Below are 20433 nucleotides of genomic sequence, written 5' to 3' on the forward strand. Positions count from 1 at the left end.
ATTGCCTACCCCTTGAGTTCCGGGTGATCACAGGCCATAAGCTGTACAAACAACACGGGCTAGAGTACATAACAGAATTAAGAGGAGGGGACATCATTGGATGATAAAGCCAGGATCTAACCTGAACTTTGAATTCTATGATTGAGGTAGAAAGCAAGACATGAAAAGATGTAACAGCTGGAGCAGAGAAATGTAAATTGCGTTGAGGTGTTAAACACGCAATTTTAACTAAAACAAATTTAATATGAGACAGTAGTAGCAGATGGTGTTTGACTGCAATGAATTAATTTCAATCTTTAAAACTCTAGAAATAATCAGTAACCAATATTTCTAGTAAAGGAGACATTTCAATACCCTCATCTGTATGTATTCAAAACTGAAAAATCTTTTTCAACCTCTCCTGTATGTGAACATTAAGAGGGTTCTTAGAAGCCTGAGAAGGAACATACTGGGACCAATACATTCTTAAATAGATTTATCTTATAACTGTCACTTGAAGTCATTCCAAAGAACAAGTGTAGGCATAATATTCAACATTCAAAAAGTAGCCCCTAAAGAGTGGAGGTCCATTAGCACTGACCAGAAACATTACAAGCAAATAATTCAAGGAAGAAAGGGGGTTTAAAAACAGCGATTAACTTGTTTTCCTGTAAGAAATGTTTTATGTCAGGGATGAAATAAGTTCAATAAAACTTATCTGCAACACCTGAACAGCTGCTGCATACTTGGAAACTGCCAAAACCGAAATTAAGGGAATGAGTAATCCCTGTGGTGATTACCTCTACCCGACTGCTAAAGCATATGTCATTGCTACGTGATGTGAAACAGGAAGGGTGGTGGCAGTGAGATACTAAAGGAGCTGAGTCAGCGGAGAAGGAAAGCTGGTGGCTTACTGATTAGCCACATATATACACATCCCAGTAAACATTTTCCAGCTGGCAAACCTTGGGATTACCTGGATCTTAAATTGTTTAAAAGGCCATCCGGGGCCCCACTGAAACACTGCTGAAGACATCATGACCAAGTTCCTTCTTGTCACAGGTGAGTTGGTAATCAGACATAAAGACTCAGTGTTGCCTGGCTTCTTTTGTTCTCAGGATCTGACGACCAGGAGGCATCGTCACACTATGGCTCTATGTATTATCATTCTTCTTTCAGAATTTCAAATTTTCTTCCATCATTTAATAAGTTTTCCTAACCTCACGGGCTGTGATAACTATTCTGCCTTCATTGATGACACATATACAGCATTAAAAGAGTCTCATTTTAACAATACCTTTCTGCTGGCTCCTGTTTTGTCCAGACATTAATACTCCCCACTCATCTTCCTATACCATGTGCCTTACATTGGCATTATATTTATTTGCTTATTTCCTGGAACGAACTTTTAAAGAGAAGAAGATCAATAGAAACTTAGATGCAGCTATCCTAGTCATCTTTTTTCTACTGTTTTCAGATTTATCCTCCATGGGTCTGCTGCATTGATGGAGTAAAAGTGTTCCTCATAGACAACCATAGAAATTTGTTCAGTAGTCACTTTGAGCCAAGTCATTGAAGTCTTACTAGTTGTTCTAAACTTATGCTTTGTAACTTATTAAGCATCAGAGACTTTCTCAGATGAACACTGAAGTTCAATTTGTAAAAGATTCAGAAGTGGTCTGGTTACGTGATGATGGTTCAGGCCTATGATTTCAGCAATCAAGAGACATGGGGGCAGGTTCTCTAGTTCAAGGCCCATCTGGGCTAGTTAGTAAGACATGCTGTCTCAAACCCTGCTCTGTTGATGCCAAAGAGAGGAATCTGGAACTTCACATCTTCATCCCTCCAGCAAGGTCTTTTCAAAGATGTTTCAAAAAACTCAGATTGTGGTAATACTGTTCTCTGCTTTAGCAGATGGCTTGACTGTTGGAAGGCTGGGTTTAAACTCTGGGAGGTGAGACATAGTTTAAAAGGGTGATTACTAGGTATAGTAAACTAAAGTAACTTCAGACAGCACTAGTTCTGTGGATAAATAGACTTTACATTCAGTAAAAATTAATTAGGACACAGAATGTGGACAAGGATGGTCATTTCCATTTTCCATTTTCCAATAAATCATAAGAGTAGATTGAAATGTATATCACCCTTGAAATGGCTATAAAGTTTCACTTGGGCTGTTCTGATCTATGTCTAGTAGGATGACTTTCACTGTTTCAGAGTTTGACACTCAATGATTCAGGCAGATGTTTCACAGTAAATGTTTGTTCTTTCTCTCTCTAGGTTTGGCACTTCTGCTGAATTCTCATCTGGGTATGTCATGATGACTTCATGTTTTGTTGTTTACAGAACATTTTCTCATCATAAGCCTCGAATCTCTAAGAATTACTCCTAATGTACTTTTCTTTTATGATTTTTAAATTATACTCTCATAATACTTTCTTTGAAAAAAATACCAAGAGTCATGTGGGAAGGAGATGGGTTTCCACTGTTGGGAGTAGACTATTACAGCTCAGCTCTCAGTGCTGCCCTCTGTGTGTGCCCACCTTAGCATTAACAAACCAGCTCTAGCGGTCTTCTAAACTTAGCCAAGATCCAGAAGTGAGTGCCATCATTCTAATCATCAACTTCAAGTCAGTGCCTGATGGCTAAGTTGCAATGTCTGGACTCAGGTTAAAGAGTCTTAGTTCCAATTATCCCCTCCTAGGTAACAGGTGCCTGAGGCACAGCAAGGGAAAGAGGCAGGACCAAACTGTCAACAGAGTTCACTGCCACCTACAGCAGGCTGCTGTTCTCATTTGCCTTCCACAGGTTCTTCCTACCAGCTGATGTGCTACTATAATAATGTGGCCCGGAACAGGCCAGGACTGGGAAGCTTCCGTCCTGCTAATATTGACCCCTGCCTGTGTACTCACCTCATCTATGCCTTTCCTAGGATGCAGAGCAACAGGATCACCATGAGAAGCATGAATGACTTGACTGACTAAACAAGCTTTAAACACCCTCAAATGCAGGTCAGAGAATGGCAGAGTTGTCTGATCTTGTGTCTCTTGGGTCAATAGTTGCCACGTATTAATGTTTCTTTAAATGTAGCTCAGAATCCATGAGTTTGAGATGAGGACCCAGCCAATGTCATCAGTTTTTACTGCCATCAATTACATATGATTTTTACATACAACATGAATTTTGAATGCACCTACATTTTATAATGGTTCCTGAACTTGCTAGCATACTTTTACTTCACACACTTCACTTTTTCATGGTGAATGTCCTTTACATAAAGATTTCTTGAACATTTTTTCCTGCCTCACTAAATACTTTGCTACAATATTCTCAGATTTTTTTCCATTTTTTAATTGAATAACTCTTCTCTCCTGCAATACATCTTTTTTTCTTTTTTATTTTTTTTGCCTTTTTTTTTATTGAGAAAAGGGGAGAAAAAAACAAGTTTCCACCTCCTCCCAACCTCCCATGTCCCTCCCCCTCCTCCCACCCTTCTCCCCCTACTCCCACCCTTCTCCCCCTCCCCCCACTCCTTTCTCCCTCCCTCTCCAGTCCAAAGAGCAGTCAGGGTTCCCTGCCCTGTGGAAAGTCCTAGGTCCTCCCCCCTCCGTCCATATCTAGGAAGGTGAACATCCAAACTGGCTAGGCTCCCACAAAGCCAGCACATTAAGTAGGATCAAAACCCCGTGCCATTGTCCTTGGCGTCTCATCAGCCCTCATTGTTCGCCGTGTTCAGAGAGTCCAGTTTTATCCCATGCTTTTTCAGTCACAGTCCAGCTGGCCTTGGTGAGCTCCCAGTAGATCAGCTCCACTGTCTCAGTGGGTGGGCGCACCCCTCGTGGTCCCGACTTCTTTGCTCATGTTAGGGGAGATGGGGAGAGAAAAGGTAGAAGGGAAGGAGGGGGGGACTTGGGGAAACAGGAGGATTGAGATAAAGGAAGGTTGGATAGGGGAGCATGGAAGCACAATTCTTAGTTAAGGGAGCCACTTTAGGGTGGGCAAGAGACTTGACCCTAGAGGGGCTCCCAGGTGCCCAAGCTGAGATCCCCAGTTAGTTCCTTGGGCAGCTGAGGATAGGGAACCTGAAATGACCCTATCCTAGAGCAATACTGACGAATATCTTGCATATCATCATAGAACCTTCATCTGGTGATGGATGGAGATAGAGACAGAGACCCACACTGGAGCACTGGACAGAGCTCCCAAGGTCCCAATGAGGAGCAGAAGGAGGGAGAACATGAGCAAAGAAGTCTTTTTTATTTTTTTTATTGAAAAAAAATTTCCGCCTCCTCCCAGCCTCCCATTTTCCTCCCCCTCCTCCTACTCCTCTTCCCCTCCCCCCACTCCTCTCCCCCTCCCTCTCCAGTCTGAAGAGCAGTCAGGGTTCCCTGCCCTGTGGAAAGTCCAACGTCCTCCCCCCTCCATCCTGGTCTAGGAAGGTGAACATTTAAACTGGCTAGGTTCCCACAAAGCCAGAACATGAAGTAGGATCAAAACCCAGTGCCGTTGTCCTTGGCTTCTCAGCAGCCCTCATTGTCTGCCATATTCAGAGAGTCCGGTTTTATCCCCTGCTTTTTCAGTCCCAGTCCAGCTGGCCTTGGTGAGCTCCCAATAGATCAGTCCCACTGTCTCCGTGGGTGGGTGCACCCCTTGTGGTCCTGACTTCTTTGCTCATGTTCTCCCTCCTTCTGCTCCTCATTGGGACATTGGGAGCTCAATCTGGTGATCCAGTGTGGGTCTCTGTCTCTATCTCCATCCATGGCCAGATGAAGGTTCTATGGTGATATGCAAGATATTCATCAGTATGGCTATAGGATAGGGTCATTTCAGGTTCCCTATCCTCAGCTGCCCCAGGAACTAACTGGGGACATCACCCTGGGCACCTGGGAGCCCCTCTAGGTCCATGTCTCTTGCCAACCCTAAGATGGCTCCCTTAATTAAGATATGTGCTTCCCTGCTCCCCTATCCAACCTTCCTTTATCCCAATCATCCCGTTTCCCCAAGTTCCCCCCATACTCCCCTTCTCACTTTTCTCTCCCCATCTCCCCTTACCCCCCTCCCAACCCACCCCCACGATCCCAATTTTTTGCCCGGCAATCTTGTCTACTTCCCATAACCAGGAGGATAGCTATATGTTTTTCTTTGGGTTCACCTTCTTATTTAGCTTCTTTAGGATATCAAATTATAGACTCACTGACCTTTATTTGTGGCTAGAAACCAATTATGAGTGAGTACATCCCGTGTTCCTCTTTTTGGGTCTGGGTTACCTCACTCAGGATAGTGTTTTCTATTTCCATCCATTTGCATGCAAAATTCGAGAAGTCATTGTTTTTTACCGCTGAGTAGTACTCTAATGTGTATATATTCCACACTTCCTTCATCCATTCTTCCATTGAAGGGCATCTAGGTTGTTTCCAGGATCTGGCTATTACAAACAATGCTGCCATGAACATAGTTGAGCATATACTTTTGTTGTATGATAGGGCCTCTCTTGGGTATATTCCCAAGAGTGGTATTGCTGGGTCCAGGGGTAGGTTGATCCCGAATTTCCTGAGAAAACGCCACACTGCTTTCCAAAGTGGTTGCACAAGTTTGCATTCCCACCAGCAAAGGATGAGGGTACCCCTTCCTCCACAGCCTCTCCAGCAAAAGCTATCATTGGTGTTTTTGATTTTAGCCATTCTGACAGGTGTAAGATGATATCTCAAAGTTGTTTTCATTTGCATTTCCCTGTTCGCTAAGGAGATGGAGCATGATCACAGTTTTACCTCCATCTTTTCCTCCCTTATCTCCCATATCTCTGCTCTCCCTCAGATCCATTCCTCCTCTGTTTCCTCAGAAAATAACATGCCTCAAACAAGAAACAATAAGACAAGGTGAAAACCCTCATATAGAGGCTGGACAAGTCAACCCAATAGGAGGAAACCAGTCCCTAGAGCAGGCAAAAGAGTCAGAGATACACCCACCTCCACTTTTAGGGGTCCCACAAGAAACACCAAGCTAATAGTCATAACATATATGTAGAGGACCTTGTGAAGACCCAAGCTGGCCTGTGCTTGCTGCTTCAGTCTCTGTGAGACCATGTGAGCTCTACTTAGTTGTTCAGTGGGTCATGTTCTTTCTCCTGGTGTCCTTGATAACCTCTGACTCTAATCTTTCCTACCTGTCTTCCTGGGGGTTCCCTGATCTCTTAGGGAAGGAATTCAATGAATATCTCCATTCTCTCTCTCTCTCTCTCTCTCTCTCTCTCTCTCTCTCTCCTCTCATAACTGGTGGAGGTTCTCTGCACCTGCTCCCATCTGCTGCCTCTCTGATAAGGCAACAATCTATGATCTGTAAGGATAGAAGATTATCATTGGAAATCATTTCAATTTCACTGATTTAATTTTTTTTTTTGGCCAGTCATATCTGGTTCTACCTTAGGCCTCTGGGCTGTCTAGTCTCTGGTTCCTGGCCATCCAAGCAGTGCAAGATATAGACTCACTCTCATGGGATGGGCCTCAAGTTAAACCAAACATTGGTTGGCCACTCCCACAAGTTCTGTGCCAACATTGCCCCAGGATATCTTACAGGCATGACAGATTGCAGGTAAAAGGTTTTATGACTGGGTTAGTGTCCAGATTTTCCTATCCATAGCTTACATCAGGTCCTCTGAAACTAAAATTACAGATGGTTGTGAGCTGCCTTGTGGGTGCTGGGAGCTGAACCCAAGTACTCTAGAAGAGCAGCGAGTGCTCTTAACCTCTGAGCCATCTCTCCTGCCCAAAGTATTTCCAATATTTCTTTTCCAATGCAATTCCAAAAACCACTGTTCTATTTTCTGTTTTTGTTCTTGACAAGTTCAAATAGCTTTGATTCCACTTATAAGTCTTATCATGTGCTACTTGCCTTTCTGTGTGTTGTTTATTTCTCTTAATAAGCCCTTCAAATTCACAAACATTATTTCAAACGATGGGTTTCATTATTTTTATAGCTGAATAATTTATATCGTATATATAGTACATCTTTTTATCCACTCGACTATTGGTGCACACTTAATGGGGTTCCATATCTTGGATCTTACTAGTCAATGTTAATGAATACTATTGAGCGCTATATCTTCAAAACACTGATTTCATTTCCTTTGGATAGCGGTGTTGATGAATCATGTGCAATCTGTGTGTATTTTGTGAAGAATCTACACAGTGCTCTCTCTAGGCCTTTTGTTCTTTGCATTTACATTGCAGCGATTTCTTTATACATCTTGAGAACATTGGTTACCTTTCATCTTCTCCTATTAGCCATTCTAACAGGTGTTAGGTGATCAGTCAACGCAGTTCTAACCTGAGTAGCTCCGATTAGTAATGATGTTCAGGGTATCTGTGTGTGTTCGCTTTCATACACCTCTTAGCCGTTTACCTTCTGTGAGAAATGCCCAGTCAGACTCTTTTCTCATTTGTCAACAGTTCTCTTCCAGTTCCTGGTTTTTTTTTTATTTTAATTTATTTATTTATTAAGGATTTCTGCCTCGTCCCCACAACCGCTTCCCATTTCCCTCCCCCTCCCCCGATCAAGTCCCCCCCCCCCTCATCTGCTCGAAGAGCAATCAGGGTTCCCTGACCTGTGGGAAGCCCAAGGACTGCCCACCTCTATCCAGGTCTCGTAAGGTGAGCATTCAAACTGCCTAGGCTCCCACAAAGCCAGTACGTGCAGTAGGATCAAAAACCCACTGCAATTGTTCTTGAGTTCTCAGTATTCCTCATTGTCCGCTATGTTCAGCTAGTCCGGATTTATCCCATGCTTTTTCTAGGTCTGAAAAAGCATGGGATAAATCCAGTTCCTGGTTTTTTTAATGCTAACTCCTTATCAGATGTGTGGATTCCAAATATTTTTCTCCCATTCTAAAGTGCAGGGGTGTTTTTACTCATTTTCAGGTATTTTGAAATTATCATACAAAGTAACTGGTTTCATTATGGCAAGTCACCATTTGTGTCATAATACTGTGTATATATTTATTCATGTCCTCCCTCCTCCTCTCTCTCCTTCTCCCTGCCTTTCTCTCTCACTGATATTTTCCCGGCTAAGTAATTTACCTTCTACTTTCATGTCACATGTGTTCTGCTATTTTCTTTCTTCTCTGCCCCTTAAATTCCTTTCCTATCCTCACAGTTCCCTTTCTATCTTTTTTCCATTCACCTGTGTCCGTGTGTTTACATGCATGCATTTATGTTCATGACCACATGTGTGTGGGATCCATTTCTGTCTTCTGAGGCTGGAATTACAGACAAGCCACCATGTCTGCCTGGCATCTGTAGGTTCTAGGGCCCAAACTCTCATACTCTCGTCTTTACACATCTTTGCAATTGCTTTAAAAGCTTATTCATCTCCTCAACCCTATTTCTATTCTCTCTCTCTCTCTCTCTCTCTCTCTCTCACACACACACACACACACACACACACATCTAGAGCCCACCACATATTAGAGAAAATGTGAGACAGAAAATTTAATTTCTTAGATTTTTACGGTTAAGATAAAAGTAGATAGTGCCATAAATATCTACCCTGGAGCACATAAAAATAAAACAGGATATGTTCAAACAAGTATATCAATGTTTCTAATTTAAGTCATGGAAACTCCTGTTATATAAAATTATTAATGTTAAAAATTCATAGATAAGTTATATGGATTTTCTTATGAGTGCTCATATCCCCTTTTTTTGGCTTTTTGAGGCAGGGTCTCTCTGTAACATTCCTGGCTTTCCTGGAACTCACTCTGTAGACCAAGTTGGCCTTGAACTCACAGAAATCCACCTGTCTCTGCCTCCCAAGTGCAGGGATTAAAGGTGTGCACCACCACCACCTAGCTATTATATTTTTATTATTAAAAATGTTAAATATATTTGATCATATACTTCCCTTCCCCCAAGCCCTTCTAGAACCTCTCCCTCCTCCTTCCCACCCACCCAACTTTAAGTTCTTTCTAAAAAAAAGAAAATACAACCCTCCCCTGCCCCCAAAATAAAACACCCAAACACATATGTATGTATGTATCTAAGAACTGTGTAGTACTAAACTTTTGATTAGGAAATAGCAAATATTAATTTCTGAACAAAAATATAACTGCATTTAAAATATAGATGTATAACACAATTTTTTTTAAAAAAGAAAACAATCTTTTTTCATTTTACAGTTAGTTTATGGTAATGGAAGAAAATTGTACTATAGTTTGTTATATCTTGTCAGGGAAACACCAAGTAATATCAGTTGTATTACCTAAATGGGGGAACCTATGGATTTTAAAATCGTTCTTTATCTTTTGCTTTTAAGGAACACCCAACTGAAAACCCTCCTGGCCATTGGAGGCTGGGACTTTGGACCTGCCCCGTAAGTTCTCTCTAGAAAGCCACTTGTTCATTTACTATTGAAAGCAAGATAGCCCAACCAGCCTCTGTTGCTGTACTTCACAACATCAGAGGTGCTGGAGGCATCCACTAAGTGACTGTGTTAATGCTATAAATTAACTGGAACCTTACTTCTAAGCCGAATATGTTGAAAAGATTACTATGTTGTCAAAGTACAGAACCCTTGGAGCATCAGTTTCCTGCCTCCAAAATGTTGTGCTTTCCTGTCGCTTTAAGGGACAAGCCACGCCCACTCCCATTACCTCTGACCTGCCCGCCGCCATCTTGGGCCCTTCCTTTACTGCTTCCTTGACGTTTGTGCTTTTTATTATAAGGAAGACCTGGGAATGTTATGGTTTTGGTCCCTTTAAGAGACAAGCCACACCCATTCCCCTCCCCATCCGCTGAGGCAGGCTGATCTTCAGCTTCCAGCCTGAGCTCGCTCTCTTTTCCATCTTCCTCTCTGAGAGGCACTTCTCTGCTTCCCCCTTCTCTGTCTCTTTCTCCTCTTCTCTCTCTCTCTCTCTCTCTCTCTCTCTCTCTCTCTCTCTGTCCCCCCCCTTCACCCTTCCTCCTCCATAACCCCCTGAATAAACAACCTCACCCTGCATGTCGTGTCTATCCATGTTTCTGTCTTCTGCCTTCCCGCCATGTGTCTCCCTGCCTGGAACCAGCCATTGCCCTAGGACCAGCAGCCGTCTCTGCCTGGGGCCCACTGCCTGCTGCCACATGGCCCGCCACCACCACCGCTCAGACCACCTCTCTGGGACCGGCAGCCATTTCTGCCTGGGACTGGCTGCTCCCAGGGCCCGCTGCCTGCCACCACATGGCCCGCCGCCACCATTTGGAACCTACAGCATGTCTGCTGCCTACTGCCGCGGGGATCTTGGAGCATTTTTAAAAAAAGAACAACACAAAGCACTTTTACCTAGAGTATTTCAAGGTCACAATGACTTGAGAAGGCTTTGTACAATGCCTTTGTCTTTTGGAAAAGGAAAAATAAAAGTCTACTCTTAAATAAGACTTCTTTGAGAGCACATGAATTTGGAGGGTGTTTCAAGACAGCATGGTAAGTTAACATGGCCACACATCTTAAGAAAAAAAATAAACAAAGGAAATGCTGAGTCCTGAGGCAAGCAAGAGTAATGATTGCAAAGGAAGGCTGGGGCAAAATAGGAACAAGTGTTCGTCAGGTTGAGGCGTCCTAGTAAAGGGCACAGAAGTAGAATTTGGGCTGTAAAGTGTTTTTATTCCAATGTGTTAATATTATAGAGGCCTTACCCTGCCTTTTTTTTTTTTTTTTTTTTTTTGGTCTCTGTCAGGTTCAGCGCCATGGTCTCCACTCCTCACAACCGCCAGACTTTCATTAGCTCAGTCATCAAATTCCTGCGCCAGTATGGGTTTGATGGGCTGAACCTGGACTGGCAGTTCCCTGGATCTCATGGGAGCCCTGCTAAGGACAAGCATCTCTTCATCGTCCTGGTGCAGGTGAGGAAAGCAGGAAAAGGAGAAAGTGTCTTCAGTCCCAGAAGATTCAAAGTATGTTCTTTCTGGGGAGAACTGGGTGGTACACAGTAAAACAAACTCAACTGAATTGAGACGTACAGACCTTAGCATAGCAAAGATCCTTCTGTATTAAATACCCCTTCAACAGGTTGCATTCCAGACATATCACATCATTTTAGGGATGATGACTCATATTCGCATTTAATGCATATTTTAATTATTTGAGAATATCACACGTTGTCTTTTGATCATATCTTCCTCTCCCTCATCTTCTCGCAGATCTACCCCCTATTCTGTATCCACCTAGCTTTGTGTAATTTAAACACGAAAACACACATGCACTATTTCAATTAGTGCTGTTTCTGTACTCTGGGTTAGATGGCTATCTGCTGGAGCATGTCCTAGCTATCAAAGGCCACACCCTTAATTAAAGCTAACTGCTCCTGGAAACTGTTAATCACCAATAATCTTCACTAGGGATGGAATTTCTTGACCACCTCCGCACTCCATGCTAGTATTTTGTCTGGTTGAACTTGCACGGATCTTTCTGTATTAAGTACTCTATGATAAAAGTACCATAAGCATTATGATATTCATTCTGCAGATAAGTAACTAAGGATATATCGTAGCTTATATACTCTGAACAACAGAGTTCAATGCCAGAACAATTACATAAGACAATCTGTTGTTATCAGAGTAATACATGCTCTGTGGCACATATTGGTTTAGGCTTAAAATAAGAATAAGGCAAAATCCCAACTTTAAAGAACATTCAGTGTGAGTCAGAATGCTGAAACTGAACCAACAATTGCAGACACGTGATTAGCATAAATACCAGGAAACCCAGAGAAGTTCGTGTGAAGCAGGATCAGAAAGAGCCTACCACCGTGATACCTAATCTTAGCCTTGGGAAAACATTAGCACTGCCCAATTAGGTCAGAATGGGCAAGTCACAAAAACTCAGAGACCAGTGATCAAGTGATTGGGAGAAAGAGTCTGAGTTTGCACAGGCAGCAACAACCTGATCATGCAGGTCCTTCAGCTAAAGAACTGGGAATTCTCCCTCTAGATAATTGGGAATACTGTGAAGGATTATACACAGTGGAGAAACGGTGGCCGAACTTTTGGTTTTGACTTCCTGCTTGACATTAAACACAAGCAAGGCGAGTCAGCAGGCAAAGTTCCAGTGGAAGCTACTGATGTAAATTAAGGGACAGGTGATCAGAGGAAGCAATGCTTTTACACTGAGGGAAGGAGAGTCATCTGAATATAGAAACCAGTAGGACCTGGGGATAAATTTATAGTATAGTATATACTATAGATATAGAAGATCCACAGTTTCCTGACTTAAAGAAGTATATGGGCAAAAATGGATTGGTTAAGATGATGCAAAGGTGGATTCGGAGTGGGAGAACTGATTCCTTTACATCCGAACATAGAGACTGGGATGGGTCTGAATGGCCAGGATGCATTGCATGAATACATATCTAGAGCTCATGGGAAAGGACTTGACTTAATGGACTGGTGTCATCAACCAGAGGGGTGATCACCAAGCCAAAATGACTAGATTATGAAGTCAAAGATGACAGACGGCTTTTAATTTATTCCATTCTTTACTTCTATTTTCTACTCGTTTTTTGGCAGAATCTGAACCACTGTTCTATATCCACCATGACAAATTATTTCCATATGGCACCATATACTAAATCGTCAGGCAGCCTCTGGAGAATTTTAGCACTGAGTAACTCACTGAGTCTGCCAGCTTACTTTTGCCCAATAGCTCTAATTATCAGATTCAGTAACTCCATTTCTTTATCTTTATTCATATTTATTCTTTGGTGATATTATGTATAAATCATTGTACTTAGATCATATTCTTCACCTCCCCCACTGCTACCCACCTTCAATTCTCCCCAGACTTCCTTCATTCCACTCCCAACTTCAGTGGCTCTGCTGCTCATATTTACATGGGTGTATGGCGCCATCTACTGGAACATGGGCAAACTACCATGGCCCATACAACTGAGAAAAACGGATTCTCTTTCCCTCTGTTGATTGGCTTGACCTTGTGCGTCTTTTTTCGTACGTTCGTGGGTGCAACAGTCCCATCGTCGAGATTATTTCTCAACAATTTCCCCCAACCTCCGGCTCCACTTTTTCTCCAACGTTCCCTGAGCTTTGGGGTAGGGGGTGTGATCCGGAAAGCCTCTTTAGAGCAGAACACTTTCCACCTGTTGTCAGTCTGTATTAACTGCCATTTGCTGTGTAAAGAAGCTTCCCTGGTGAGGGATAAGAGTTGCACTGGTCTGTGGGTACGAGGATAAATTATTTAGGAAGCGGTTCCTTAGGAAGACAGTACTTTGCAGGTTCTATTACTCCCCAACTCACAGATTCTTGGCTAGATTTCCTTACAGTACCAGATGTGTATTCCCCTCCTTAGAGCAGGGCTTAGAATGGTGTTGCTTTGCCCCATAAAAATCTGTGCCTATGCTGTACTTGCTGACATATCTTTTCAGGCCACTTGTTACTGGATCATAGCTGGCACAACTTTTGATGGCTTTTCTTCCCCACCAGCCTTCACAGTGCCTTCTGGTCTATGAAAACTAGCCAACAGGGAGGGAGCTTCCAGGTCAGCACCAGACTGACTTCTCTACATCCTATGATCAAAGTGTGCGATGCTCTTAGCGATAGCATCTCTCTGTCAAGTTCTAGTCAGTACCCAACAGCAATGGTATTGTTGGGTACTGTATTGTCCTGGGGGTCTCTGGGATGCCCTGAGCAACAACTTGAAGACCTGTATCCCACGTCTGGCACTGGGTTTTTGTTTGATAACCTATGGCTTCTGGGAGGAGCCCTTACACCACCCCCATGTAAGCAACTCCAATTAAGCTTTTTTGATAAATGTATTTTAAGAAGCTTATAAAATGGTAGGCTTCCATATGATTTTATCAAACATTCTTAGTAAGTTATCCTTCCTCTTACCCCTATTGTACTCTACACTAACATCCCACTCCACACTTACCCCTTCTCATTATTCCCCTTTCCCCTCTGAACTATTTGTTGTTTATTATTCTATCCTCACTCACTCCCTTAAACTCTGTCTTCCTTCCCTGTGTCCCCAATGGCCCCTTTCTAGTTTCCTGGCTTTCTCTCTCTCTCTCTCTCTCTCTCTCTCTCTCTCTCTCTCTCTCTCTCTCTCTGTGTGTGTGTGTGTGTGTGTGTGTGTGTGTGTGTGTGTGTGTGTGTTTTGAAATAAAGTTTCTCTGAAGCTTTGGAGCCTGTCCTGGAACTCACTCTGTAGACCCGGCTGGTCTCGACCTCGCAGAGATCTGCCTGTCTCTGCCTTCCGAGTGCTGGGATTAAAGGCGTGCGCCACCACCGCCTGGCATGTTATTTCTTTCTTTAATTGGAGCATACCTCCAGGCAAAAGTTATAGATCTTTTCACTACAACAGCACAATATAAAAGCAAATATCTTGCAATATATGGGGTTAATATTTCAAGACAGCTCCAACCCCCTTCTTATAATGCTCTTCATCTAGTAAAATGTCCTAGTCACTTGACCACTAGCACACACAGCAATTTCTGTGAGCATTCTTTTGGAAGATGACCAGGTACTCTGAAACAAGGCAATTACAAGAGATAACCCCAATACAATACTTCATGCAAGATGAAAGTCACATAAAGTAGAGGAAGATTACCATCTGGCACTAAATTGCACTTGGTACCTAGCCATTACCACCTTCTCCCTTAGTTAACTTTGCATTTCATTTAATGAGGTATTGGTCCTATGATAAACTTCAGCTACTCAAAAAGGGAAAACCTTTCTCCACCTCTGAAAGCTGGGTTTAGGGAACTGCAGCAAGGGATGCTTCAGAATGTGGCGATGGTGGCAAAGCTCTCAGTCATTTGGAATCTAGATTTTGGATGAATAGCTAGTAACTTTAGAGGGGACATAATAAAGTCCTAAACCCCATGAATATTTAATGACTCTTAACACCATCTGCGCTACTGCCTTTATTGAGGTAATGACAGAAAAATGTAAAACAAAAATGGGAAAGTACTTTTTAAAAATATAGACTTGTTATTAGAAGAACTGAAATGAATTTGTAACGTTGTCTACTGTATGTTAATATTCTGTAGAAAATGCATGAAGCTTTTGAGGAAGAAGCCTTTGAGAACAGTAGACCCAGGCTGATGATCACTGCCACGGTAGCTGGTGTTGTCTCCCTCATCCAGTCTGGCTATGAGATCCCCCAGCTGTCACAGTAAGCTGTCTACCTTGTTCAGGAATTCTTGAGGGAATGTAAGCAACAGATCTTCATCCTTGGGATGCTTTGTTGCACATGGACTTGGTTTATAGGCTTTGTAAGGGTACATTTTCCTGGCATATAGGAATGGCAAATGATCATCAGAAATTATTTAAACATCATCTTTCATCCACAGCTCCTTAGACTACATCCAGGTCATGACTTACAACCTCTATGGCTCCCAGGATGGCTACACTGGGGGAAACAGTCCCCTCTACAAATCCCTACATGACACCGGCACCAACACCTTCCTCAATGTGGTAAGACCCTACACAGATGCAAATGCAGACTGGAAATGGTCCAAATCATGAGAGATTCATCACAAAATTAAAAAACCAAATTGTGAGTATGCAGTGTTCTTGTATACCTCCTTTACTACAACTTCAGTGAAGTATTCTGGAAAGAAAACTAATAAAATTTTCAATATATAATTTGAGCAGTTAGAACAGGGAACTAGCATAACCCAGCACAGGACACTGGCTACCTAAGGCCTACAGCTAACCTATATACCTGCAGGACTACATCATGACTTACTGGGATGAAAATGGAGCAGCTCCTGAGAAGCTCATTGTTGGATTCCCAGCATATGGACAAACCTTCACCCTGAGTGACCCCTCCAGCACTGGAATCGGCGTGCCCACTGCTAGTGCTGGGGCACTAGGGCCCTACACAGAGGAGTCCAGCATCTTGGCCTATTATGAGGTCAGTAGATTGTCTATACAGTTCTCTGCGAATATCAGGCCCAGAGCTGGGCTTGTTGCCCAGGGGTTGAGGACTAGCAATCTGCTGAATTTGAATGTTCATTATGTCCAGTATCTACCTGCTCTAAGCAGAGTATTGATGTGGGATTTCCCTCTGTATGTGGTGAATATGTTTTATTACCATTGGTTAATAAAAAAAAAAAGCTGCTTCAGCCTATAGCAGGGTAGAATATGGCCAGGCTGGAAGAGATACTGAAAGAGTGTAGAAGAAGTCAGAAAGATATCATGTAGCTGCCGAAGGAGACAGCTGCCAGCCAGAATCTTACCAGTAAACCACAAGCCTTGTAGTAAAATATATGTCAGGAGCCAATTTCCTCCTAAAATCATTGCAGGAACCATCACCCTGGGGAGTCTGCAGAGAACCCCACACCCCTAATTGTGTTAGGAATCGTTCTATTGACAGAGCCTACCCCACACCCAAATTGGCTGTTAATGGAGAGCTATCTGTTAGAGGAACTCACCCCACATTCCTAACTATCTAGAGAACTAGGTGTGTCAGCTCGTGACTTCCTGGCCTAGGTGACTTGACTGAACGTAACCTCCTGGACCACATGACTAACATGAACCACACGGCAAGAGCCCAGGCCCCTGTGCCCACCCCCCAACTCCTTACTCTATATAAGCTGTACCCCATCTCTAATAAACGGAGGCTCTGACAAACTTAGTATGGCCTCCTTCCTCTCTCTTAGCTCATATCTTACAGATAGTGCCTCTCCAGGACCCTGGAATAACTGAACTGCCAGGCGGGTTACTAACCCTAGACTGAGTAGCCCACCCAAAGAATATAAAATTAAAAAATGGTTAATTTAAGATGTAAGAGTTAGTAAAAATCCTGAGCTAATAGACTAAGCAGTGATTTAATTAATATAGTTTCTGTGTGATTATTTTGGGTCTGGGAAGCCATAAAATGAACAAGCCATGTCTGTCAACAAAGTATCATTCCAAATACTTAAAAGTTTTGTATATATAGAATATATTTTTAAAACTGAGGAGTTAACAATATATAATAACCCTTCGTACAACAGACAAGATTCTTAAGTTTATTTATATGGATAAATAAAGTGATAAATGGATGTATGCCCCATATTGCTACAGACTCTAAAACGCCAACCCTACAACATGGATGGTGAATGAGCATTTGAAAGCAGCATGAGATGAGGGTGTTGCTCAGTGGTCCAGCTCTTGCCTTAATGAGTATGGCTCTGGGTTCCATCACCATACATTTTAAAGATGTATGTATCATAGTGTACAATGATATGTCATGAATATTTCTGTCTGCTATGGGGCTGTATATATTAAGCTGCAATATCAGTTTTCAGAATTCAGAGGCAAAGGAGTCAACAGTTTGAGGTCTGGGATATAGACTGAGACTCTACCAAAAAGCAAATAAGTAATTAAAAATATGGGCTGTGAATGAAGTTCAGTTGCAGAGTACTCCTGCAGCATGAGCCATACCATGTGTTACATCCCCAGAACCACAAAAAGAAAACTATCTCAAACTTCATAACTCCAAATAAAAGCCACTGGAAACCTCCCCAAGATACATATATTAAAGGAAAAAAATAAAGTGTACCTTTCTCTCTTGCATGACAAAATATTTAAAGGATTATTATCTCATGACTTTTAAAGATTTGCATCTTCTTAAATGATGGAGCCACTGAGGCCTGGGATGCTGACCAGGAAGTACCTTATGCCTATCAGGGCAATAAATGGTTTGGCTATGATAATGTGAAGAGCTTTCATATCAAGGTAAAGTCAGTCCCATGGGTGTTCTGAGGGCCCAACCCTGAGCTTCAAGAAATCAAATGACTTTTGTCCTCTAGCCTTAAACAGGCCGAATGGCTTAAACAGAACAACTTGGGAGGTGCCATGCTATGGACCCTGGACATGGATGACTTCACTGGTGCTTTCTGCAACCAGGGACAGTTCCCTCTAACGTCTGCCCTGAAGAAAACCCTCAGAGTGCACAGTAAAAGTATGTAACAGCAGGGACATGCCAAGGGTAGGCAAACATTCCCCCATCAACTCAAGGGGAGTCGTGACATGCCTCTCTCCATTGCCCACGGAGACTCTTCCCACTCCATTCCACTGCTCTTGTCCAAGTGCCAGTCAGTGAGCTTTTACAAACCCTCAACTTCCATGCCAGGGATAGTATACCTTTAAGGCAAGCCAAGCACACCTGGAAGCAGGGTCCAGGTCTCCGAAGTCTTTGTGAAATGCAACAGTCTACAGAAGTTGTGCTGACCATCACCATAAGCATCTGTGTCTCTATGGGGCTGAGCTTTGATGTCTCACTTATCCCTCTCTGGGGAGATTTAACAGGAAGGCTCAACAGTACTCTCATGTCACTATACAGATTGTTTTTTATATTGGGGCATTTTTTACCTAATCTTTAAAGCTTTTTACTTTATATAGTAGGTACTCAGCAAGTATGTTTCAATGAGTTATATAGAAAAAAATATTTATTTTCATTCCAAGTCCAGCTGGCTTTGAGGTAAGATAGGAGGACCGAGAAATGTGTAAGGACTTGGGTTGATATCACTTCTTAAATCCTGAGCATAGAATTATCCTCTGATCTAAGCCCCAGTCAAGGCCACCATGGCCAAACGTTTATTCACCTCCAGCCGAAGCCTGCCATTGCATGAGGGTCCCTGCTCATCATCTTGTGCTGTGTTTCTCAGGTTGCATGGCCTCAGTTTCAGACCTTCGGCAAGTAAATGCTCCTCTAAACAGTGGAGGTAGGAGCTGGAAGACAGACACTGAGGCAGTAGATTCTGTGTCAGCTGGGCCAAGAGAATAATCAAAAAGTCTTCTGTCACTGCCCAATTGGAATCTCATCCCAGCACAATTTCCAAACGGACCTTCTCCTCAAAGCAACCTGTGATGAAGAAACTGTAGGCTCACTTTATGTGTCCCTATCTGTTTTTCCCAGGATTCTGAAGTCTCTTTTGCTCCTTGCAAAGGTCATCTTGAATCTACCTAACGAACTAAAATAAAATCAACAGTCAAAACATGAGCTCCCTTGGCGGGGGAAGGGAGTTGCAATTTGGTGAAAACCTTTCCCAGTGTGGAAACGCCAGCTGCTTCAGGCGAGAGGTGGAAAGACTGGGAGAACAAAGTGGAGCCACCACCCTACCGTCTTCTGTCTGCCTGTGCACATCTGCGTGATGGCTGAGGCTACGGGAAGGAAATGATAAAGCTGTTGGTGCACAGGACAAGATGAGGACATTTGCAAGGCAGGCTGTAGCGTGGTGACCCTTTTCAGTGACCATTTTCAGGAAGAAGCCTGAGTGAGTGCTGGACTCGTGAGCGTAAGCAGCACAGCTTGTCTTGTCTAAGATCGGAAGCCCCGAACATCATCCTGCTTCTGCTGAAAGCCCAGGTGCTGCTCTAGTGCTGCCAGGATTGGTGAGTGTTCAGAGACTCATCATGGAGGGGCCGCGGATGCATCATGGGGTAGCTGCCCAGAATATGAGCTAGCAGGAGCCTTTTTTTAAGAACACGTACTGTACTTAAAACCAGAGTGGTGGCTGACAGTTGCTGTCACCCCTCACATGGCTATCTGGTTAACTGGCCATTAGACTCAATGAAGCAGATTAGATTATCACTTCCTGGAATTCACAACTGAGATTAACTGTGGGTCTGTTAGTCACTAAGAGTGGCAGAATGTAAGCTCAGGGGCTGTAGAGAAACACGGGAAAGAGAAAGTTACTCTACGTGTGAGAGCTGGAATGGTAGATCTAGTGCGAGCACTTGCCTACGGCTTCATAGGTGCTGATTCTAGTCCCTTCATGAAGCCAGCTGCACTTCTACCTGTAGAGTCTCTAAGACTCCCCTTTAACTATCCAGTCCTCCTTTGTTCCTTAAAGCACTCGCGTGTCTCTTACTTACAATTAAAAGAATCTTCATGTAGTAAGAATATACATGGCTCTGTTTTTTTTTTCTCCAGAATCCACTGTAGATTCCAGAATCCACTTTATGTGTCAAACTATTTTGGGTTTTGTTTCTTGTCTTTTAAGATGGGTCTCCCTGTATAGCCCAGACCTGTCTCAGAATCCTGGGCTCAGCGATCCTCCCTAAACCTCTGGAGCAGTTGTGACTACAGACAGATGCCACCACATGCAGCTCAAGCTTGATGTATTGAACATGCCCCTTCTTACTTAGTTCTCACGCAGCCCCCTAAGATGGATACTACTGCTTCCTGGAAACCAAGACCTGGAGAAGCTTGGTTCCTTGTAAAGCCAGAGCCAGAGCCAGGCAACCACAGTTTGGAGCCTTATCTACTGTTTCACTGCATCCCCTAACACCAAGCACAGAGATCTCATGAGAGATGAGAGCGCTGGCGACTGATAGGCAGTCCTCTCTCTGGATAACGCCCTTCACCATAAACTCCAAGCACTTCCTATTACTACATGCCGGGTACCACCCGAAGTGGGAAAGGCAGAGCGGTAAGAAAGACTAATCTCCTTGTACAGGGGGATGATATTTTGCTTCTGCC

The 20433-nt window shown here is 43.1% G+C and overlaps 1 protein-coding gene across 1 annotated transcript; it reads left to right on the forward strand.

Annotated features, from left to right (window-relative positions):
• The first annotated feature begins 1016 nt into the window (after positions 1-1016).
• LOC121446242 (chitinase-like protein 3) lies at positions 1017-18735 on the forward strand. The gene is given in 12 exon segments (XM_041648724.1): positions 1017-1041; positions 2260-2289; positions 2788-2960; positions 2962-2990; positions 9286-9342; positions 10682-10847; positions 15008-15132; positions 15311-15434; positions 15691-15876; positions 17565-17684; positions 17769-17910; positions 18617-18735. Coding segments are annotated over 12 exon segments (1296 nt in total).
• The last annotated feature ends 1698 nt before the right edge of the window (positions 18736-20433 follow it).

Source organism: Microtus oregoni, unplaced genomic scaffold (assembly GCF_018167655.1).
Source record: "Microtus oregoni isolate MIOR12 unplaced genomic scaffold, Mior012 000000F_ref0000247, whole genome shotgun sequence".
NCBI classification, from domain to species: Eukaryota; Metazoa; Chordata; class Mammalia; order Rodentia; family Cricetidae; genus Microtus; species Microtus oregoni.